At 43.1% G+C, this 24,276-nt stretch overlaps 1 protein-coding gene across 1 annotated transcript in view; it reads left to right on the forward strand.

Moving 5' to 3' along the window:
• XK (X-linked Kx blood group antigen, Kell and VPS13A binding protein) overlaps window positions 1–8,708 on the forward strand; it is a 49,809-nt gene extending 41,101 nt beyond the window's left edge. The window contains exon 3 of the mRNA XM_019718414.2: window positions 4,855–8,708. Within this exon, the coding sequence (XP_019573973.1) occupies window positions 4,855–5,681 (827 nt within the window). The 3' untranslated portion in view covers window positions 5,682–8,708. The remainder of the gene's footprint in view (window positions 1–4,854) is intronic.
• The last annotated feature ends 15,568 nt before the right edge of the window (window positions 8,709–24,276 follow it).

Genomic DNA, 24,276 nt, shown 5'->3' on the forward strand with positions numbered 1-24,276 from the left:
AGGGAGGAGGAAAACAACTTAGAGTAGTACGTCTCAAACGTTAATGGTCACACGGATCACCTGGAAAGTCTTGTTAAACTACAGATTCTGACTCCTGGGTCAGAACAAACTCGCAGTCCTCAGTGCTGCTGGTTCATGAGCCATACTGAGTGCAAGAGCTTAGAGATCTGTTTGGGTGTGATAGGAGAGGAGGGTGAAAAGCGCAAGTCAGCACATAGATTTCTGGATGGGATGATCTGTATTGAGTGTGTCATGGGCTGCTAGAGGAAACGTGAAAGGAGGTTTCGGGGAACCATGAAGTTTTGTTCTGTCCATGGTTTTTGTGGGGGGTTTGTTTGGGCGTTTTTGTTTTTGTTTTTTTTGGTCACCTATAAGATATCTAGGAAGAGAACTCTGGTAGGCTCTAGGATAGAAGGAGAAAATAAAACCACGGTCCCTAAGTTGTAAGAGAGCAATGTGCCTATGAATGAAAATGAAAAGGGGCTGCAAAGAAAGGGAGAGGAGGCTTAGGGGAAAATGATGTGATCGCTTCTACAGGAAAAGTTTCAAGAAGGTGGGAATGAACAACATCAGATGTTACAGAGACATGAGGAATGAGCAAGACCAGAATCCAGATCGCAGGGAGCTGAGGGCTGGAAAGTGAATGTTTTGATTAGAGATAATTCAAGAGCGCTGACTGAAAGTGTCAAGGAGAGAGTATAGTAGTAGACAGAAAGAAGTAGAGGCTGAAGGGGGTGGGTTCTTCCTCTCTCCCTCCCTCACCCTTTTGTTTTTCTTTCCTTCTTTTCTCCTCCTTCCCTCCCTCCCTTTTAGCATTATTATAGAAATTTCCCAGTATACAAAAAGCTTGAGAGGATATCATAATGACTCTCCATGTATCTATCGCACAGCTTTGACAATTTTGTACGTTTTTGCCAACTAAGGATAATTTTTAGGTGCAGCAGATTAAAGCATGTTCATACACTCAGTAGAAAGAGCCAAGATAGGGGGAGCAGTTGGAAATTTAGAAGAGAAAAATGATAATTGAGGGAGCATGATATTTGAGAAGGAGGCAGTGATAGAGTATAGTACAGGTAGAGATCCTGGCTCCAGACAGTGCAAAAGGCACTGTGTCTACTGAGAGGAGAGAGAGAGTTCAAAATCACAGCCCCTCAGAAATCTGGTTCAAAGTTCCATTTCCAGAAGCTCGCTATGCTGAGTCCTCCAGTTTCCTTCCAGCACTGCACTCCGCATCCCTGCAGGTGGCTTCAGTTCTTCCCTTGAAGCCATTCACTAATTTTTTGAAAAATGTATTCTACCCAAACATTTCACAAGATCAGTCTCATTTTATTGAAGATCTAGTGTCCACGGAGAGTGGTCACTTTACAGAGAATGACCATTTACAGTCCTCCATCTTGGGTGCAGCCTCTGTTATGTCTCCCAAGTAACAGAAATTGTTCCCCTGGTCCTGCAAATAGAATTCCCTTCCAAAGAGAAATCCTGGGGAAGAAAATGTTCCCCATCACTTAACACAGAGGTTAAATTTGGGGTATCAAGTCGGGAAATGAGCAAAGTCATGCCTAATAACAATTCATGTCTCTGTGAAATAGGAAGAGAGTTCATTTGGCTGGAATGGAGTGGGAAGAAGCTTTCTAAGTATGGTTAGGGTTGAGAATATTGCCAGAGCGTGGTTTTTAGCCTTACCTAAAGTGATTGCTTGCCTTCTAGTAAAAGATGAAAGCAGCCCAATGTCCCTCCCCCCACATACACTCATATGTAGGAAACGACAATAGGAGTATTAGGGGATGTTAGGCTTCTGGGAAGTGCCACTTAAATAGGTGGGACTGCCCACGGATCCCCTTTTATGTTGACTGTGGGAAGGGAAGGTTAGGAAACGGGGGCAGAGAACTTTTTTTCATTTAAGTCTGGAAAAGTAGTTATTTGCATGAGCACCCTACTAAATTCCAGAGGTGGAAGTGTACCTTCTAAGCATCTTGTACACGCTTATCTCCCAAGTGTACGTCTCTTCCTGGCCCCGTTCTAGCTGAGACATTTTGCATTGAGCAGCCAACGGTAGGAGTGATGATGGATTCTCAGAAGGCTTCAGTGGCTGGCTGCTACTGTACAACAGTCGGGTAGTAATTGGCTAACTCTTGTTAGAGAAAAAGATGCAGTTTGGAAATAATTGGCCTCACAGGAGTAAAATGAATAGATGCTTAAAAATTGTTTGGGTCATTGCATTGTTAAAAGTAATACGTAATTTGGAGTTAAAGTACCATCAGTATTACAATGTAAATACTGTATTGTGTGAATACATTATTTACATTTTAATTGTTTATGCTTAGCTCATCTTCTGCATTTGAAGTATTTTTCTTGTAGTGGAAAAAACATAAGGACTAAAAGAAAAGGATTCAATACTAGATTCTTAGAGTATAGAAATTTGTAAGCACACAGATACAAATATATCACCCATATGTACTACTTTACAATTTTTCACTCAATTAGCCTCTCAGGAAAAATAACTCAGTCCAATTACCTCCCCATCTACTGTCGCGTCCAGCGCAACACAGGCAATGAGGGTGCGAGAAGGGGCGGCTTTGGGTTAAGTTTTTAAGAAAGAAACAAACAGAGACTTAATGCAGTTAAATCTCAGAAGGCCAGGGGTCTCAGTCTCAGAGGACTGGAGCCCAGAATAAAGCCGACTGGAGGTTTTTTTGATAAGTATACAAATATAAGAAAGTAACATTGTTTCTTACACGGTCTGTGAGACTCATACATCATAGCAGAAAAATGTTTATTCCAATCACCCTTTGTCTGTAAACAGTCGAAGCACAAGGTCCCATAATGTCTTACCTAAGGATGTACCTTTTCAGGGTCAAGTCTCTCATATTGTAACAGCTCCGTTGAGATAAGTGGAGAGAACTGATCTTTACTGTCCTCATGACTTCTCTCACAAACAGGTGCCAGGGAAAAGCCAGAGCCGGCAACAGCTTTTCCCAGGCAGGGGGAAGGAGAGGCAAGGCCACTTCCCATATTTTTCTAAGGCAACTCATTGGGGGTCCCCACTCGGTTCCGCCTGGCTTAGGTTCTTATCTCCCATGAGATATCTTACCCGTCTTTGGCTGCAAACCACCTTTTGGGGAACAGACAGAGAGACATAAGGTGTAAACACAAGGATGGAACAGAGTCCCAGAAAGGCACAGTCTCACAGACTCTCCTTTCCTTAAGGAAAGACACAGGGGGTCGGACAGTTGGCTAGGCTGTTGTGTGACTACAGTCTACTCCTGTGACAGGATTTCTGTCTTTTAAATTTCATTAGTACATAACAGTCTTTCCACTGAAGGATACTGATGATTTAAATCAATGCCAAAGACTATCAAAAAAGTTGATGCTTTGAGTAAAATTGAGCTTCTCTCAGGGAAATATGTACCAAAGCTTCGGAGTTTTTATGCCCACCATATATAGATGTTTTTCCATTGATTCAGAACTTAAATAAGGAAAAACCCTTTATTCACATACATTTAAAGTTACATGTTTAAGTAGAGACAGTTATGTTACATGGACATTGCATTTTAAGAAGCAGGCGTGGAAGGTGTCACCTCAATTTTATGGCTGAAAAAACAGAACCCAGAGAGATGGCCATTTCCCCAGTGTAGCCTGGTGAGACAAGACTCAAACCGGAGCCAGACTCTTGTTTCCTAACTGCAAGCCCTGCCTCCCAGGGAGGTGGTGCCAGCCTGCAGGGAGGTGGTGCCAGCCTGCAGTAAGTGACTGTATTTCCATTCTGATCACACAGTCTGTGCTCATGAATTGGCAGCACATTTCTTAGACGATAGAACTCATAGCCTAGAGTGTCGTGCTCCCAAACACAGTACCACGTTCCATTTAAAGAAGCCACAGCTTGTCCTGCTGTGTTGTATACACTGGATAAACCCAATAGCCATAAGTCATTTTAAGAAATAAACAGCTTAAAGTTAAGACTTCTTAAAACACTAAGGCCTTTCAGCCCAAGACAGATGGGCTCTCAGTAACAGTGAGATCCTCATTTCTTCAGCAGTCTGTAGAACTGAAGAATACAACTGAAGAGTAAAGAAACATGAGCATTTTATAGTCAGTATATAAATGTGAAAGGTCCTGCAGATAGAGAGGAACTCACTGAGCAATTTATTCTTGAGTGCCTTCTGTTTGTGTACCTACTACTGCTGTATGTTGAGCGGCTTCAAGAATAATTATCAGACATGGTCGCACTTGACTCCTCAGGAGCCTATAAGCTAATTGAGGAAACAAAACATACCATGTAAAGGACTTTGCATACTCAGGCAGAACAAGATGGGACCAGGAAGGTATTGTAGGTTGAGTTGACCCCAAAGCAGAACCCAAGACAAGGATTTGAGTGCAGGTATTTTTGGAGGAAGGTGTAAGGAGCACGGGAGAAAGGAAATGAGACAGGGAAGGGAAGGCAGCCAGTCAAGGGGGCATTATTAGACAAGGGTCACCATGGGTGACTAGAAAGTACTCCTATGAGAAAACACTGGTAAATAGTACAAAACACATGCCTCGAGTTATTCTACGCCAGGGGTAGGGGAGCTAGGGTCGTTACATTCCAGCTCTTATCAGGGCTACTGTTGGGGTAATGAGGACTCTCCCAGGGGTACCAATTCTCCAGAACTGTCCAGCACCTGGGCAGAGCGTCCTTCTACAACCCTAGCAAAAGTCCTCAGGCGCAGTAAGCCGATACCGACAGGTGGAAGTCAGCCTGTGCCTATGAGACAGACGAGTCCAAGGAATACGGGTAGAGGGATGACAGAGTGTCTGCCACAGTAGGAGTCTTGGTGGCCATGAGACGTGACAGGGCTCTTTCTCTTCTCTCCCCAGGTCTCTGCATGTTCCTATCCCTGTTGTCCATTGTGTACGGCGCCTTGCGCTGCAACATTCTAGCCATCAAAATCAAGTACGATGAATATGATATCAAAGTGAAGCCTCTGGCCTATGTCTGCATCTTCCTCTGGAGGAGCTTCGAGATTGCCACGCGAGTCATTGTCCTGGTCCTCTTTACCTCCGTCCTGAAGGCCTGGGTGGTGCTGGTCGTACTCATCAACTTCTTTAGTTTCTTCTTGTACCCCTGGATCCTTTTCTGGTGCAGTGGCTCCCCGTTCCCTGAGAACATCGAGAAGGCCCTCAGTCGAGTGGGTACCACCATCGTGCTGTGCTTCCTCACCTTACTCTACGCCGGCATCAACATGTTCTGCTGGTCAGCTGTGCAGCTGAAAATCAATAACCCTGACCTCATCAGCAAGTCCCAGAACTGGTACCGGCTGCTCGTGTACTACATGCTGAGATTCATTGAGAACGCCCTCCTCCTGCTCATGTGGTATCTTTACAAAACTGACATCTATATGTATGTGTGCGCACCTCTGTTGATTCTGAAATTGCTCATTGGGTACTGCACAGCCATTCTGTTCATGCTGGTATTCTACCAGTTCTTCCATCCTTGCAAAAAGCTCTTTTCCTCCAGTGTTTCTGAAAGCTTTCAGCGGTGGCTAAAGTGTATTTGCTGTCCTTGCAGGTGGCACAAATCCTCAGAGTCTGTAGGAAAGGCAGATCTAAGATCACTCGGAGACAGAGATGAGACACCTTCTAGCAGTAAATTCATTTCTGTGCCCAGCCAGATCTTGAGTGCTAATGAGCTCTGCTCTGCTTAGTGGGACCTGGATCTCTTGGGCAGAGACATACTGTTTTCTGGGTGGATCCCTCTTCTTCATACAAGCAGATGAGCCCTGCACAGTTAACATAGCAGGAATTAGCTCTCAACTTCTTGTGAGTTGCTCCCCTTTAGAGAGCTCTTGGGTGTGTGGGAACTATGCAGAGAAGTCGGGGAAACCCCTGAGTGTTGGAGGGCAGCCTAAGGTACCACCATTCAGAGTTGACCATGCTCTCCCACGCACTACTGGCTTTTTCACTGACAAAGTACCCACGCTATCTGTTGAGCTGGTTAGATCCATCAGTTAGAATGAGGACAGGGGCTTTTTTGTTGTGTAGTTTTCTGGACTGCTGGACCAGGTAGCCTAATGTTTTATTATCCCTGAGCATAGTTTTCACCCAGGAGCTGTCCTGATGACCAGCAAAGGTTGCTGGGGTTTTGCCGTCAGTAACATCATTTCTGGCAGAGTTTTCAGAGACAGCTGTTCAAGTTTGGTTTTTTTTTTACTAGACAGATGTTCCATTTTCATCTCATTAGGGCTCTTTGTTCATAACCAACCATAGCCACTGTGGCCTGCCATCTCGAATGGATTCAAAAGTCTAGATTTGAAGACTTTATTCCCAAAGGTCCATGGATGCAAAATTGAATTCTAAATTTGGTTATGGAAGCCTTAGAATTTTAAGAACGTTGTGTCTTCCTGTATGTTGAAATATGTTGGAAAAACTCTGGATCAAGAGGGTGGTTAAAACATCAAAATGATGTAGGCTTTTGTAAGCAGAGTTCTTACCTTCTCAGGAAGGTTAAAGATGTGAATGTGCTGGAAGGTAGCCTTCACCCTCTTCAGGGTTCATTCCTGTCCTACGATTCTGGGAAATTTCTAATAGAATTTGCTAGGATTTGCCTTCTTAAGAAAGAAGTAAATAAAACTCATAGTCTTGACTCCCTTTCTTCTTTGTCTGTCAGGAAGGTTTCAGACACAAGTTACCTTGGTTAACTTCAGTTTTTCTAGAAAACTCCATAAAATCTTTCACCCAGCACAGGTATATAGGACATTTTATTTTTTTATTATTTGAAGGAAAAGGGTTTTCCTCCTACCTCAGAGTTATATATAGACTTCAGAAACTTTTAAATTATAGAAAATGATAAAATGTTCCAGTGATTTTTGTCTTTAACTGAATGCATGTTGATTTGGCATAATTATGAGTTAATTTGAACAAGATCTCCAATTTTATCCTTCTACACTGTCCTCTCTTCAGTATAATTTCTGAACCCTGTTTGTTTCATAAAAGGATTTTGTAATGTATCCTCAGTTGTCTTGGGAAGATGCCTGGATTTAGTGCCATTATTTTTACTGTAAGAACCTTGATAATGAAATACCTTGATAAAGAAGCAGGTAACCTGTCACTGACTAGGCCAGACATTGCAGGTCAGTCAAGGTTGACAGTCTAAGGACTTGGATGAACTTTCTGGCCCATCCAGTTTCTAACAGCCAGTCTATGAGGGGGCAGGTTAAAAATGATGAGTTTGAACAGGAGTTACAGTCAGAATCAGACAGGGATGGAGAGACTGGTACTTCCCAGCCTTGGTTTAGAAGCCTATCTCAAGAACCGTTATAAAATCTGAGGCTTCAAATACATTTTAAATAATTTTAATGTAGAAGATAGGTAAATACCTTGAGTGACCTCAAACCAAACTAACAGTGATGGTCTGTCAGACTCCCAAAGCCCAATTATAAGCCTCTTATATAAGGATGAAGAGGTGTGGTAAGTAAATTGGACATGTTGTCATATCTCACCCTTCAGACACAGATACCCTTGCTTTGGGGCCATGTATATCCATTCACTCTGAGGAAGAGAAACCACTGCTTTTGTTTCTGCATGTTGAAACTTTTTAAGTTATGTTGAACTGATAATTTTTATTTTTAAATTATTTATATTATACCTCTGAAATGGTAAAATTATAGTTCAGACTGCAGAGCTAGGTTGCCCTAAAGACAAACCAGCCAATTCCCTCACATGTTGAGAGTTAAAATGTGGTTTTCAGTTATAATTCCAATTTTTAAAACTCTCAGTGTTTTGTCTAATTATGTGCCATAACTTGTCATGACACCTGCTCCAACGGAATTACTATCATTTGGCTGGATGGAAGTGAAGTATTTCCTCAAAATATGTTGAAACAAAATCATCAAACATGTCTAGACTTTCTTCATTACTAGAGCCAGTGCAGTCTAGAGATTGGCATCTCCCTGTCAAGCCTGACAAGTTACTTAACTGCTGTATGCCTCAGTTCCCTCACCCACCAAATTCACAATGCATACTTGCCCAGCCTACCTCACAAGCTTGTTGGAAAGATCAAATTAGATTATAAGTGTGAAAATGCTTTGAAAATATTTTTAAAGTGCCATAAACATTGAAGGAGTTATTATAGTCATTCAAATCCATAAACAGGTTATTATTAGTTTTTTTACTGTTAGAAAAGAAGCAAGGAGCACCATCCACATGCGTGTCTTGGGTGAATACGCTGGCCTTTGGCCTTATGGGAGGGCAAGCGTCACGTGGTCTTTACTCTTGGAGAAAACTCAGCCCTTGCCGTTTCTCTTACATTAGTTGCTTACAAAAATTAGCAGCCAAACACTTGGTAGTTGGACAAACAAGACCCACCACAATCTGAGAAATTGCTTTTGATGGCAGATGAGTTTATCATTTTTTGTATCTATCATCTTTCATAAAGGACATAGCAGCATCTTTTGATAATTTACAACTTAAATGCCTGATCCTGCTAGATTTTCATTGAATGTGAGTTTAATCTTCTCAGCCTCATAAATGGGAAAATAAACATTAAAATTGTCAAATACAGCATTTCCTTGGAAAACCGCCTTAGAACTTTAGTGTTATGGTTGTGAGTGTATGTATCAGTACTCAGCCAGTAAATTGTGGGTGTGAGATTTTGCAGGCTGCTTCTCTGCAGCCATTGACTCTAATAAATATTGTTTATGTTTCTTCATATAATAAATTAATTTTTCAATTTCTCCTTGTTTCATTTCTTACGCCGTCCTTTTATAGCTTTTTGACTTCAGGAACTGTTTTAAAAACAGAAATTTAAAAATGGTTTTGTTGTGATTAATTAGTTTTGTAACCTCACCTGGAAATTCCTTCTGTAGGATGAGAAATTTGAGAGTGCTAGGATTCTACCTTGTAAGGCTAACAGTCCATGGAATTGCCTGACTGTTTTATAAGCATTTACTCCATTTGTTAAAGTTGCATTGCTAGATACAAAGATTCTGCTCAGCTGTCTATTGATTGCTGTGTGCGATACAAAAAAAAAGGCAATATAAATCTCTTGTAGACAAGCATAAATGGTATACTGATTCAGAAATATACTGAAGAGATGACTTGATATTAACATAAACAAATAATCAAATGTAAATGATGATCCATGGTTGGAAAAATATGTTATTTATTAAAGGGGTCATTTCAGAGCATGAGATAGACATGGATTGGTTCAGTAATTCCTTTTCTTCTGAAGGTGGCCTTGCAATTTGGAAAGACTTAGCTGTAGGATGAGTCTTTTGAAAGATCTCTTGGTGTTAAACCCTTGAGAAAACTGAATGTCTACAAGTATAGTGTGTAATTAGGTCAGTCTAAAATGAATTCATTTGGTGTTTGTAAATGTTTCATTTTAAATTACTTCAAGCTAATAGAACGGCCTCAAGAATAGTGCAAGGAATTCCTTTATATCCTTCACCCAGATTCACCTATTAACATTTTGCCATGTTTGCTTTATCATTGTCACTTTCTCTCTTTTACCCCTAATTTCCTAAATACTTCAGTATGTGTTTCATAAGAACAAAGACATTCTCTTACATAGTTACAGTACAGTGATCAAATTCGGGAAATTTAATGGATACAATACTAGTTATCTAATCTGGAGTCCACATTCCATTTAACAATTGTGCCAATTGCTTCATTTGTTTTCACAAAGCTTCCTCAACAGTGTAAATCTACTCAGTTCTCTTCTATGGGGTTCTCTTTGTTTAAAGTTATAAGTTTTCACTTGCCTATGAATGCTGGGAAAACCACAGCAGATTTTGAAAAGCTATTTGAAGAAAACATGCATATCATCAGTACTGACTACTGTGTTTCCCTGAAAATAGGACCTAACCGGAAAATAAGCCCTAGCATGATTTTTCAGGATGACATCCCCTGAACATAAGCCCTCATGCATCTTCTGGAGCAAACCTTAATATAAGACCCAGTCTTATTTTTGGGGAAACACGGTAATAGCTTAAAACCGTAAATTTGGAGTGTTTACTGGTGAACTGTGGGCAATTCTTTTTCATGGATATCCATGTTAGGCATCAAGTATTTGCTGCTTAATATGTGAGCCTGTAGTTCTTTCCCCATCCCTGCCCCACTGTGATAGTTCTGTTTTACAGTGTTTAGGCCCAAGTTTGTAAAGATTAGGAAGGAGGTGAGGGAAATATATATTATGCCTCTATGCCCATATTTCTCCCTGTCTCCCCTTCCAGGATATTATATTTTCTATGAACATCTTTCCAAATGGGAAAGAGCTCAGAAATCTCAACCATATACTGTAATTAAACGAGTAACATTTTGAGCCTTTTCTCTGTTTTCAGGGAAAGGCACTTCATAGAAGCAGAGATTTCTTCAGAGCCGGGAATGCAGGCACGTCCCCAGTCCCCCCTCTCCTAGCGCACAACAGCCTGTGCGACTAGGCCTAGCCGGCTCAGAACGTGTGTCTGCTGCAGAAGCCTGCTGAAAGGAAAGGCCTCGCATCTCCTGGTCACCCACTCTACGTGGTTGGTTCTCTGGAAATGATGAGGCCAAGGAGGTCTGAAACAGTATTGCTTTAAGCGGGTTTTGGAACCCAGAGCATCTTTGAGGAGTATGTAGCAGTGTGCAGCTGCATCTCCTCGCAGCAGGTTATCAGGCAACTTCCCACCCAGAGTCCACTGCGGCATACACCTCCGTGTGAGGGGGATTCAGGGCTTCCTCCTTCCAGGGAGAGATTCATCAGCTAGATTCTTGAAATTCTGCCTGTGCTTCTGCTCCCTCCCACCCTCCCATCCTGAATTAATTTTCTCAGAATGATGAGTTCCTGATTGAAGCCTGATTAACCTGCTTCCCAGAGCCCTGGGAATATCGTCTATAGACATCCACGTTATACATATTGGTTTAATTTCTTATCAGCAGGCTTCCTATTTTAATTACCTAAACTCTACAGTTAATGAATCTGGTTTTCAGGAGCGATAGTACTTCAAGAAACAAAACAGGATTTAGAAATACTATTTTGGAGTGTTGCTGCAAGACCATCTTCATCATCACCCCCATGGAAAAGAGAATGCTTCCCTGATGTCACTTTCTCCTAACAAGGTGACCTTAAGTAGAGTGGCAGAATTTTCTAGAACAATGGTGTCCAGTTGTAGGGCTGCAGACCTCTAAGAATTGGAAAGGCATCATGCTCCTCTCCACTAACTAGAGATGTTTGCACACTAACCAGAGATGTCTGGCATACACTTTACAATCATTTTTCAAACCCATGGGGATGCTGTTGTGAGCGATAGAACAGGGCTGATGAGAAGTATCACTGTACAGGGTTACCTCGGTTTTCGAATGTCTCCGTTGACAAACATTTTGGTTTATGAACACCGTAGACCTGGAAGTAAGTGCTTCGGTTTTCGAACACGACTCAGAAGTCGAACATGTCACACGGCGTCTGCTGAGTGCAAGATCCTGAGGCCTAGCTGTCGGCTGTTTTCGAACGTTTCAGAACTCGTGGATTACGTTCGAAAACCGAGGTACCATTGTATTTAAAGTAGCTCTGTCATTAGCCCTACCAGCCCCTAACATGAGCAGTTGTTAAAAATTCAACCACTATCCTATGGGAGGGGACATTGAAAGACGTCCTTTGTCATTGGAACTGTTGGGAACTACTGCCTTAGAAGGTTTCTCTGCTGGAATATTTTCTCACGTGTACCTTTGAAGGACAGGGTTGTTCACACGCAAGTCACTTGGCTTCTCTCGTTCCCAGCTTGATACCAGAGATGAGAAAATTATTTTAAATGGAATGTGGATGCTCTATCTTCAATAAGTAAATTATCTACCTTCACACAAAGTATGTCATTGAAGCAAAATGCTTTTACCATTTCAAAGCACTAATAAATGTATATTATTATCATAATACCCATGAAAATAATGAAGTGATTTCTACACATTCTTTCATTCACTTTCCTATTTGCCTCCTTGGCCTTATTAGAAATTATATCAAGGTGCTTTCAGCTACAATTTGTAGAATACCTGATTTAAAATAGCTTTAACAGAAGGATTTTGTTATTTAAATGAACAAGAAGTTTGGAGAGAGGTGATTCTAGTATAGTGGGCCAAACATCCTCGGGCTCCAGAGGCTTTCCACCTTTCCTTCATCCACCCTCAACCTGCTGCCTCCTCGTCACGCTTGTCTGATGATGCAGCAGGACAACCTGAGCTCCAGGTATCACATGTACAACTGAACCCACCATTGAAAAAGGGATTCCCCTTTTGCTATCTCTATTATTTCAGGAGGAAAATCTTTCCTAGATGCCACCCGCCCTCCACAGAAGTTCCCGTTCCTTATTGGCCCAGCTCTGAAGCTGTCTCTGGCAAGGAGAATGGAATTGCCATGATTTCCTTTGACTACACAACATTCACCCCTCGGGGCTGGTAAAGGGGCCACCATCCCTTAGTTCATGAGAGGAAAAATAGCCACAAAAATATAATAGCATCCTGCAAGGAACAAGTGGAGGAAAATAGCCATTTGCAGGACAACCTGTAGTGTCTTTCAATGACATTTTTGAAAACTAAAGACTCAGCTAAGCTGAGGAATTGGGGAAGTGTGTGACAGCACCCTACCCACTCTTTCCAAGAAAAAAGCCCATATTTACCTCATCTCCTCTTGTGTTATATGTCACTGGTTAAGAAGCTCTTTGGAAGAAGTCATATTGAAAAAAATAGTGGCAACTACACCCAATTACCCTGTGAGAAGTCCCACTAGTGGGATTATCTTAGTGTCACAAGATTGAAATTGTGGGACGGTGGGCATCTAGAAGGAGCAGGGAGGAGAATTCTCAGCTCTGGAGAATCAGGGTTCCCTGAGATTTCAGGGGGAAAACCAGATATCCATTCATTAGTTCAACAAATATTTACAGAGTGCCCCTGTGAGCCCCGTGCTGGAGTAGGCACTGAAGATTGACTGGCATGCAAGAGACTAGCCCTAGTTCCCAGAATTCATAGTCTCTTTGAAGAGACAGACACCCAACATGGTGATTTCAATGCAGAGAGGTAAGAACAACCATGGGACTGTAAGCCAGGAGGTCCTAGGGACAGAGATAAGGAGCCCAGATTTGGTCTTGGAGGTTCAGAGAACATTCACAGAGAAAGTGACATAAAATCTGAGACCAGAAGTGAATTTACCCTGAAGCTTATAAAACTTAAGCCTCGGGCGCCACAGTGAATGCTGGGAGTTATATAGCATGTTCTAGGTGGGTATGAGAGGTCACGATGCAATATGGAAGCACATGTACTAAGGATTTCTGCCACATTGTCCAAAGAGATCACAGAGAAGGGATCTGAATCTTTAGGGCGCCAGTAATTTGTTGTGATTTCCTTTTCATTCTCAATATTCTTTCCTACCTAATGTTGAATTCATTTTAAAAATATTTTTTCAAAGCCTCTTCCCAAGCCAACTTGTTTATGCTTCAGGCCCCATAAAACTTAGATCTGCTCCTGCTTGAGATCTGAAGCATGAGTACGCATTTGCCTGGTGAAGGCACTGGAAAGAATGTTCCTGGTAAAGGGACATGTGCAAAAGCCTGGGATGACCGGTAGTAAAAGGAGCATTTGTCATCAGGTAACAGCCCGTAGGTCAGTGTTGCTAGACAATGGGAGGTGGGTGACACTGGAGAGATGATCAGGAGCCACATTGAGAGACGGAGAAGAGAGTGATAGTGTTGATATGAGTCAGGCACCACGCTAAGCATCTTACACACACAATCACTTTTATTCTTCACATCGATTTTGTGCAGCAGTTACTACGATTATTTCCATTTTACAAAAAACAAAGCTGAGACTCGTGAGATAAAGAAACTTTCCTGTGGTTGGACAGTAAGTAGCAGGGTTGGGATTCAAGCCCAATATTGTCTGGTGCCAAAGCTCAACCATTAAATCACTAGGCTCTCCTCACTCCTAAATTCCCCCCCCAATTTGCAGATGTGGGTAAGTGTGGCAGATGTCAGAGACTGAGGGAAGAAGCAAGCCTGGTGGCATTTCCCAGGGTCCCCCGGGTTGAAGGGGCAGGGGCATGTATAGGGTCACCCTTACTCAGTAGGGAGGGTTATTTCTGCTGAGGTGTCAGGCTGGGGGCTGAGGCAAGGCAGCCTTCAGCTCCAAGCACTGGAGACATGCTCTGAAGAGCCATGAGGGGGCCACTGGGCTGAAACCATGAAGGCCCTAGAGGAAAGAACACTGGGATTGAAATCCTACTCTTCTACAACAATATTTGTGCTCAGGGCTGCTCTCTTCTTCTCCTGGAAAAAATTATAGGACTCACCCCAGGTCAACTAGTGAATTAGAGCACATTTGAGCCTAGAACCTGGTTTATCAAGTCTTATTTTTTGTTTTTTGGAAACGAAAAAGTTAACACTGCTTAAGTAGATAAATAAGAAATATATATATTTTTTCTTCAAGCTGATATTTTAGGAGGGAGACTATTAAGTGCTCACATTGTAGAGGGAGACAATTTGGTTAAGGTGTCATAGTTACCTGACATTTGATGGTGTCGGGCCAAGGGACAAGAAAGACTTCAATCGCTATGCAGACCATCCACCTCTTTCGTTAAAATCCCCAAGGACAGTTTCCTGAAAAAAAGAAGCAAGACATTTTATCTCCTTCAACACCAATGCAGAACTCTAGTTAGCTGGTCTGACACATCTTGAAGGATCCGTTTCCCCACATTAGAAAGGTTTAAGTAGCTTAAATGTTTAACGGCAGGCTATAAGACCTACCTTATGTATTTTGTCTTACTGCCAACACTCCACTCTTGAAATTAGATCAATGGGAGGAAAAGTGCAGCCACCTGTTCTACAGGTCACATCTTTCACCTGTAAAGGGCTTAATGTGGACTAATATTGGCCCTGAAATCTGATCAATTGGCTTTGGACATCTTGAAGTATGGAGAGGGTCCCAGGAGTTGCAAAAGGAAGCAGTGTGGTCTTCAGCTGCCAGCATCACACAAGTCTCCTCCTATCACGGGTTATAGGAAAAAAAAAACCCTAATTCTTCTGCCTAAATGTTGACCTCACTTTTTACATCTTAGAACTCCTTGGGACTACTTTACATTCACCTCCCAGACTGAATTCATTCTCTGCTTTCTCTGGAGAACTGATTCTGAAGGAAAGAGATAAGCAAGGTTTCCACTAGGTCCTAAAGAACTAGACAGGTAGGGCAGGACTCTTTATAACCTGACAGGGCTAAGCGGGATTACAGGAGGAAACAAATATTACATTTTCAGTGCCCTGATAGCATCGAAATGTTTTCAAAGGGAAATAAATTTTGTGCTACAATGTCATCTCCTTAGTACTCTGATTCATTATCTAATACTGATGAATGCCATCATGTCTAAACCAACACTATCCATCAGTACAAGAGCCACTCGCTACGGTAACTACTGAGCACTTGAAATGCTCCTAGTCTGAATTGAGATGTATTGTAAGTTAAAACACACATCAGATTTCCAAGACTTAGTCCTCCCCCCCCAAAAAAGGGAAACTATCTTAATTTTTTTATATTGTTGATATGTTGAAATGATATTTTGGATATATTAGGCTAAATAAAATGTATGATTGAAATGAATTTCACCTCTTTGTAGTTATTTTTAAAATATGCCATTAGAAAATTTAAAATGCTGTTCGTGGTTGGCATTTGTGGTTTGTGTTATACGAGACAGTGCTGCTCTTGCCACTCGGATGGCTTGATACCACCCTGAAGACCTGCTTTTCTATGGAGGATGCAAAGTACACCAGAAAGACACCAGACTAGCCAGGCGTTTCCCTCCCCTCATGTCAGGGAAATTGTATTTTCAGTAAGAACAAATACTCCTCACTCTATTAGTTCTATATTCAGTGAGAATATCCTGAGCAAGGGAGAAAATATTTTTCAATATAGTGGTTCTCAAACTCGTCTTCCCGTTAGAACCACCTGGGTGGCCTTGAAAAATTCTGAAGTCAGGCTACACCACAGACTAATTAAATGGTAACGTCTTGAGGTGGGACCCGGGTGTCAGCATTTTTCTTTGTTTTTTAAGTTCCTCAGGTGATTACAAGGCACCCGAACTCTTCAGCATTCCAGAAAGTTTGCTTTATAAGCAAAGGCAGGTGTCTGGGTATTAAGAACAGCTGACTCTTCCATCACACACAGAAGGTCCTTGAATAAAGTCATTTTGTTCAATGTTGTTTCATATAAGGTTGATGAGGAAAAAAAACAGTTGATTCCCAGCCGTGGCCACTGTCCATGTGCAGTTTGCACGTTCTCCCCATGTCTGTGTGGGTTTTCTCCTGGCACTCCGGTTTCCTCCCACATCCCAAAGATGTGCACGTGTGGTGAATGGGCGTGTCTACATTGTCCCAGACCAAGTGAGTGTGGGTGTGGGTGTGAGTGCGTCCTGTGATGGAAGGGCAGGTGGGTTGCCCGCTAAGCACCCTGAGCTGCCGGGAGATGCTCCAGCCACCGCGACCCTGAACTGGAATAAGCAGGTTGGAAAAGAATTATCGTGTTTTTATTCATCTCTTAAATGTCTGTATAGCTCACATTTATTTCAATGTTTAATATTAGAAGTGTTTTTGATCTTTAATTAGTTTAGCGATGTTTTTGTGACCAGAAATATGCTACAGGAAATTACTTCTTGTTTAGATCAATTAGCCTATGATAAAATTGGTTTTGTTATATGTCATTTTGCTCAAAATCTGTTCCAAGAACCTATAGAAAACGGTACGTGTGGACTTACTGTGTCTGTGTCTAAAGGTAGCAGAATCACTGATTTCCTCACACTGCTCAGAAGTCCAAATAAAATGTAGCTCCTTTCTTTATATTCTAGAACGGATTTGAACTTCCTCATGATTCCCTGTCCCCATTTGGCTCCAAAAAACAAAACAAAAAGCCTTGCTAAGCCTGGTATCTCCATCTCGGCTAAATTTAATAGTGCCTTTGGAATTACTGGATATCTTAGACTTAAAATGCTCTATCTTTCAGAATGCCTCCCCCCCCCTCTTTTATTAAGATGGCAGCACCCCGGTGTTTGGGAGAGAGACTGTGTGTGTGTGTGTGGTGGGGGGGCAGAGCCCCAGAAAGCAGTTTCCAGGCTCTTGGCCTCACGTAGAAAGGTGCTGGCTCAGCTAGTAAGTGGCCATCAACTGTGATTGCATGGCCATCAGCTGTGGCTAGTTGGCCATTAGCTGTAACCAGTGAGCCATTGGCCACTAATATAACTGTTATGGATACGCTAGCAGAACATGGGGGCTAGCAAGAAGATGGTGGCTGGGCTGGCAAGCGCGGATTGTAGTTAGGACAGCGGACAGTGTGGTTCCTGCTTCCTGTGTCTCCAACCTAGTCGCCAACGAGAATATAGTGGTATGACTCCCCTACCTATGGCTCCATGGGTGTTCCTTTTTGGCCTCACCATATCCTGCATTCTAGTGTGGGCAGCGGGACCAGAGGCCCTGCAGGCCGCCCCACACGACAGTGTGACCTCATGGCACAGGGCCCTGTGGGACCTTCTGGAGTGAGGCTTGTCCTGGGACCAGGTCAGACCAGTTTTAGCTCATACCTGAGCCCTACACATTTTCCTGGACTCTGCTGCCAAGGTCTGCAGACTCTGGAGCCCACATCTTCCCCTTCTGGAAGAGAGAGATTGAAGGCTTTCAGCCTCAGCCTCACATTCCATTTCCCCTGGGCAAGGCTGGGCTTCTGGGTCGCTGTGTCCATCCCAGAGGGCTTAGTCCGGCCCTCCCTCTGTCTGCGCTCTTCTCCTTGGTAATGGGTGATTAGGTGGTGCCCTAGACAAGTGTCCCTCAGAGAGTCATCAATGGGAAGTGACAAAAAAAGCCCCTAACCTTTGGTATTCTCTGAACTGATTCAATATGCCGCTTCTTGGGCTTAGGTAAGGATGCAGGGGGCTCCCTTTTCCCACAATCCCCCAGGGCCCATCGCCCACTTCCTCACATGCGTAGCCCACCTTTCTCTGGGGCAGCAAGTCTCCTTTTCCAGGTACCTCACACTGAAAGAATGTCCTTTTTGCTCTGCAAGAGCAATGTGGCCTCAGCCCTCTAGGATTTGCTTTTGATGTGTTGAAGTGAGAGCCAAAGGGACACAGAAAATGGTTCTCTCTCACAACAAAGCCTGGTTTTCACAATCATGGCTTTAACTAAAAAAATTTTTATTTTGCCACCTCAAGTGGGAATACTACCTCCTTTCTGATTCTAGCCCCAGTCATAACCCTGTATCCCCCCATTCCAGGCAGATGTTGCCTCAGGGTGACTAGGGACAGGGTCAGCCACACTGAAATGCAAAAGAGAAAAGTTCATTAATAAGCATTTTAAGATGTGACTATGACTCTTATTCCAGTTATACTGGAATAGTTTACTGAGTGCCGAGCCTTGTTCTGTGTGCTTTACATGAGTTAAATCATCTTAATCCTGATCACAACCTAATGATGAAACAAGCACAGAGAGGTTAAGTAACTTGCCCAAAGTTACACAGCTAGCAAGATCAATCAGGGATTTGAATCTAGACCAGCTCCAGAGTTTATGCTGTAGGCCACTGAGCTCTTCTCTCCCTCCATATGGTCCCTTCCCCTTTACACACTCCTTGCCTCTCTTCTTGGGAGTCACAGCGATAAAGAGTGGCAAGAAAAAATTCTTTTGGCATAGGAGGCCCAGGAGATCTCACTGCTGAAATGCTTTTTGGAAGGAGTTGGGGTACAATATTTAAAAAGTAAATAAATGTGCAGGACGACAACTTAGATGGGGTTTATTACTGATCATTAAAGCTCCCCTCGCAGCAGTATTTAATCTGTCTCTGTGGAGTCCAAGTCCTTTGTTTCATGCTCATTTGAATTCCAGACACTTTCGTTAACCTAGTGTGGCCTATTATACAATGCTCCCATTCCCCACTCCTTAGCCTCACTTGCTACTGCCTCCTAATTTCTTCTGTTCATCACCTATACTGGACCCTGCACAATTTGCAGCATCTTTAATGCAATTATATGTGGCTTTCTGATTGTGTCTTACATGTGTGTTTTATTTCCCCAACTCGACTGTGAACTCTCTGAGGGTGGGAACTGTACCCCATATCAGACTCGCAGCCCCCACAGTGCCTAGCAGACTCAGGGCTCAGTAAATATCTGTGGAATGATTGACTTGGGGAAAGGTAAATTATTTTCATGTTTTCATTATTAATTCAGCTCCTGTGCTTACTTACTTTACAAATCTTTGAAATTTTACATTCAATCTCTGGCCTCCTTTCTGTTTCCAATATATGCACTGGGCTCTGTGCTGAACTGCCAGGGTTGACCTTTTGGCACCGCCACTTCCTTGCTGAGTGATTTGGGGCCAGGTGCATTCACCCTTCTGTGCCTCAGTTTCCACAGATGTACTATGGGGATATATAGTTGTACTATCTCATTAGGTTGGTATGAGGAATAAATGGGATAATCCACACTTAACAGTTAGACTTGTGCCTGGCACATTATAAACATTCAATAAATGTCAGCTATAAAGAAAGGATGCATGTTCCTCGTTTACCTTTTACTATCATCTCTACTACTCTCTGGTTTCTACACCCCAAGCATGCATTTACACGCACATGGAAAAACACACATTTTAAATATTTTAAATTTTCTACCCATTTGCTCACATCTTTCAAATATGTGGTTTCCAAACTGACCCCTCGACAGTCACACTCTCCTTGGCCACGGGGTGGCGATGTTTGCTCAGCCAGGTATGGAATATTGACAGCTGCCTTACACTGGGGCCCATCCTGAGCTTGAGAGGCTTTTTGAGAAGTTGCACTGGTTCTAAGTTTCTCCCGTTTACTTTCCTTATCCTGTGATTGGCTGTTTCTTTCCTTCCACTTCTTTTCCCCTCTACTGCTCAACCCACCTTCCTCATACATCTAACCCCTCCTTCAATATGCACCTTATAGACTATGGCCTGGCAGAAATGTGGTTGAGGCTTACACACCACCCAGCAGGGTGCTAATGAGAATGTTTTAAAAAAGAGCCATCTTGGGGGCTGGCCTGGTGGCTCAGGCGGTTAGAGCTCCGTGCTCCTCACTCCGAAGGCTGACGGTTCGATTCCCACATGGGCCAGTGGGCTCTCAACCACAAGGCTGCCGGTTCAATTCCTTGAGTCCCACAAGGGACGGTGGGCTCTGCCCCCTGCAACTAAGATTGAACATGGCACCTTGAGCTGAGCTGCCGCTGAGCTCCCGGATGGTTCAGTTGGTTGGAGCATGTCCTCTCAACCACAAGGTTGCCGGTTGGACTCCCGCAAGGGATGGTGGGCTGTGCCCCCTGCAACTAGCAACGGCAACTGGACCTGGAGCTGAGCTGCACCCTTCACAACTAAGACTGAAAGGACAACAACTTGACTTGGAAAAAAGTCCTGGAAGTACACACTGTTCCCCGATAAAGTCCTGTTCCCCTTCCCCAATAAAATCTTAAAAAAAAAAAAAAAAAAAAAAAAGAGCCATCTTGAAAATCTTGGAAAATTAAAGATTAAATCACTAAACATTAAGTCCTGAGAGGGGCAGGAAAGGCAAATGCTCAGCTGGTCTCCCCAGTCCAAACTCTCCACTCCAAGCCCAAGGCTGGCCAGGACGAGTCCTGACTCTTGCCACCATGACACGTGCTGGGGCTTCAGAGTCCTTCTCAGCACAGTTCTCCTTGAAGTTTCTAGTGACCAACAGACCAGCAAGACAAACCCGTGTCTGCCATCCCAGGTAGAGCAAGTTTCTGGGTTCAAGTGTAATACAACAGTCCTCTTTATCCATGGTTTTGCTTTCCATGATTTCAGTTACGCAGGGTCAACTGCAGTTCGACACTATTGAATGGGAAGTTTCCGAAATAAACTATTCAAAAGATATTTTGAGAGAGAGAGAGACCACATTCACATAACATTTTTTACACTATACTGTTGTAATTGTCCTATTTCATTATTAGTTATTGTTCATCTCTGACTATGCCTAACTTATAAAGTAAACTTTACCATAGATATGTATGTATAGGGAAAAAAAGCATATATAGGGTTCAGTACTATCTGTGGTTTCAGGCGTCCATTGGGGTCTTGGAACATATCCCCTGTGGATAAGGGGGGGGGGTGACTGTATATGTGCAATTCCCAGGCATTACTTTCTGCATTTGGCTGCTTCCCAGAGTCACTGCCGAGGCCTCTTCACCATTTCCTGTTCCTGGGTGTGATTAACAACAGTAAAGCATTAATAACAGCAGCTTTCATCAGCGAGCCCATTCTGAGGGCTAGGCATTTAGTGATTCACGTGCATCATCTCATTTCATCTTCAGAACAGTGCGGAGATGTAGCCGTTACACCTGTGGACACCATGGCTGAGGTTACATAATTGGTCCGTCATGCAGCCAGAAAGTGGGAAAGCTGGGGTTGAGTCCAGGCCATCTGACTTTAAAACCCTTGCCCTTAACCTCCCACTCCCTTGAGGTTCTCCAGGACATCACATGTTCTTGCTTCAGTAGCTAAAAGTAGAACAATGCCATCACCCTCATGCCCACCCCACACCCACAGTTCCCAGATGTCACTCCCCCCTCACCACCCACAGCTCACAACTCTGCAGAAAAATCAGAGTTGGCAAGTTGACCTGCCACCCTGGAAAGGCTGTGGTCCTTTACTCTGGGGCCCCATCTCCAGCAAGCTGGGAAAGAGCCCCTATGATACCCAGATAGGCAAGTCCACACAATGACAATGGGCAGTTTGGCATATGGTGAGGGAGGTAACACTCTGTTAGCAGTGCTGAGAAGTGGGTGAACTTGGGAATGTGGGGAAAACACCAAGGGGAACTTAGGAGGAGGCTTATCCTCTGATTCAGAGCTGGTTTGGCTGCTCCGAGTCGTCATTAATTCCTCCACACCCTGGGGAAGGGCCAGCTCTATAAAGAAGTAAAGAAATTTTCCTCTGAGTGGCCGTTGAGGTGAGGGAAGGGGTCAGCTCTTCCATAGCCTGGGAGAGGTATGTGGGCAAACCACATCTGGGGCATGAGGCTTTTACACGGACAGACCTGGATTCTCTCTGAGGGCACTGGTCACAGATTCCACATTCCGGCTGCTTCAGTTGTGTGCTGTATTTAATCCCCGTTCTGATGAAGAAGAGAGGAAGGAGCAGATTGTCATGATAGTTTTGGTTCACTGCATGGTTTGTTTCATTCTCCTGAAAAACGGGAAAACGGGTGGTCATGGAAACCGTGGAAGGCTTATCCTGGAAGAACCCTACTAATCTAGTGTTGCCATCCATATCTTTTGTAACTTTCCAAAATTCTTCCACCTGTGGGTTGCAAACCATTAATGGATCCCAAAATCAGTTTTGTGGGTCACAACCAGAACTTGTTTAAAAAAGGAAATAAACTAGAATGAAATATAAAGGAAAATACCAGAGTGCCTTGCACATATCAAATCAGTTATTCCTTGGGAGAATTTTTGTTTCTGTTCTATGCATTCATGAGTATACTGGGTCACAATATAAAATGTTTTCTTAATGTGGCTGTAGTCAGAAATGTTTGTACATTTCTATTAACCCAAGTCTCACCTTGACAGAATGGAAAATCCTCTTTTTCAGATGACGTTTGTAATAGTCAAATGGTGGACAAAACTCAAATGGCCACCAACAGTAGAAGAGAAAAGTGTGGCATAATTATACAATGGGGATATTATACCGGGGGAGCCAAAAAATGTATACATTTTAAGAGATCTTATCTCTATGTATTACTTTTCGAAGTTGAATTACGGTAGCAATGTGTAGTATGATGTTAGCTCAAAAGGTGGCGTTCATCAAATGAATGCTAGCAACATCCATTGTATTACAATTTTAATACAGTTTTTCCTTTCTTACAATGTGTATACTTTTTTTGGCACCCTCTGTATATACAGCAAAGGAAGTGGATGAACTATAGCTATACACAACAACATGGATGAATCTTACTAACATTGTTTCGAACATAAGCAAGACGAGAAAATAATTCCTAATTTATGTTGCAACTTATGTAAAGTTTTTAAAAGGCAAAATTAAACCCTACAACTTAGAGCGATGAACCCATGGGTGATAAAATTATAAAGGAACGTGATAATTGTCTAAAGTTAGACTAATGATTACCCCTGGAGGGAAGAGGGTTGGACTATGAATAGGAAGGGATATACTAAGTGAGTCATACCAGAGGACTGGAATTGTTCTATTTCTTAACCTGGATGGTGCTTACATGGGAATTCACTTTTAAATAATTGGTTATGTTATATTCACTTCTAGGTATGCATCTCATACTTTTCAAAAAGGCTTTAAAAGCACGGTGATCAAATTTGTACCTTTCAGTGTACATTTTTCTTAGTTGCTGGTTTTATTCCTGTAAAACATCTTGCTGATGAAAGCTTCACAAAAGTGATGTGACAATTAAATTGTCAGGGCCCATCAGTTCTAGACCAGCAGAGTCCAATAGAAATTGCAATGACAATGGAACTGTTCTACATCTGCACTGTCCAATACAGAAGCCACCAGACATTAGTGGCTATTGAGCACTAAAAACATGGCTAGTGGAAGTGAGAAATTAAATTTTAAAATTTTATTTAAATTTAATAAATTAAAATCTAAAAAGCCACATATGGCTAGTGCTGACCATATTGGACAATACTGGTTTAGACCCATTTGCTTGGTATAATCAAACATACTCGGACACCTGGTCGTCATCAAAATGGCAGCGTGAGGTGAGCCTCTGTAAAGCTCCCCTGGAATTTACAACTAATCGAACAACAATAACTCCACAAAGGACTCCCTGCACAGCAAACAGGCAAGACGAAGAGGCCCACTACTGAACTCACCTAAAGGTGGGCGAATCGTGCCAGCAGGGGAGGAGGGAAGGAAGAAGTGCAGAGACGGAGCGGCACGGGCACAGGACGCAGACCTAGCTCAGTGCTCTGAGCTCGCTGCGTCCCGGAGCTACCACAGCTGCGGGAGAGGGAAGAACTCGGACTGCTAGGGCTCCATCTATGGCCCACAGGGCTGAGGGGGCAGCATATAACACGGCTGAACCCAACGCTCATGGCAGAGACCTCGGAGAAAAGACTGAGGGAAGAAGGCTGAAAATGGTGGTTTAAGCCCTCACTGCCGAGCAGAGAACGGAGCCTTAGGCACTGAGACTAGCCGCCCCCTCCCTACCCTCCCAGAGCTCGCCCCGCCCCCACCTACCCGGTGCTAGAAGCGGAACAGTAGCCGTGTCAGATCAAAAGAACAGAATATTTGCTGTTCTGAGAACTGTGGG

Source organism: Rhinolophus sinicus, chromosome X (genome assembly GCF_036562045.2).
Source record: "Rhinolophus sinicus isolate RSC01 chromosome X, ASM3656204v1, whole genome shotgun sequence".
Lineage (NCBI taxonomy): Eukaryota > Metazoa > Chordata > Mammalia > Chiroptera > Rhinolophidae > Rhinolophus > Rhinolophus sinicus.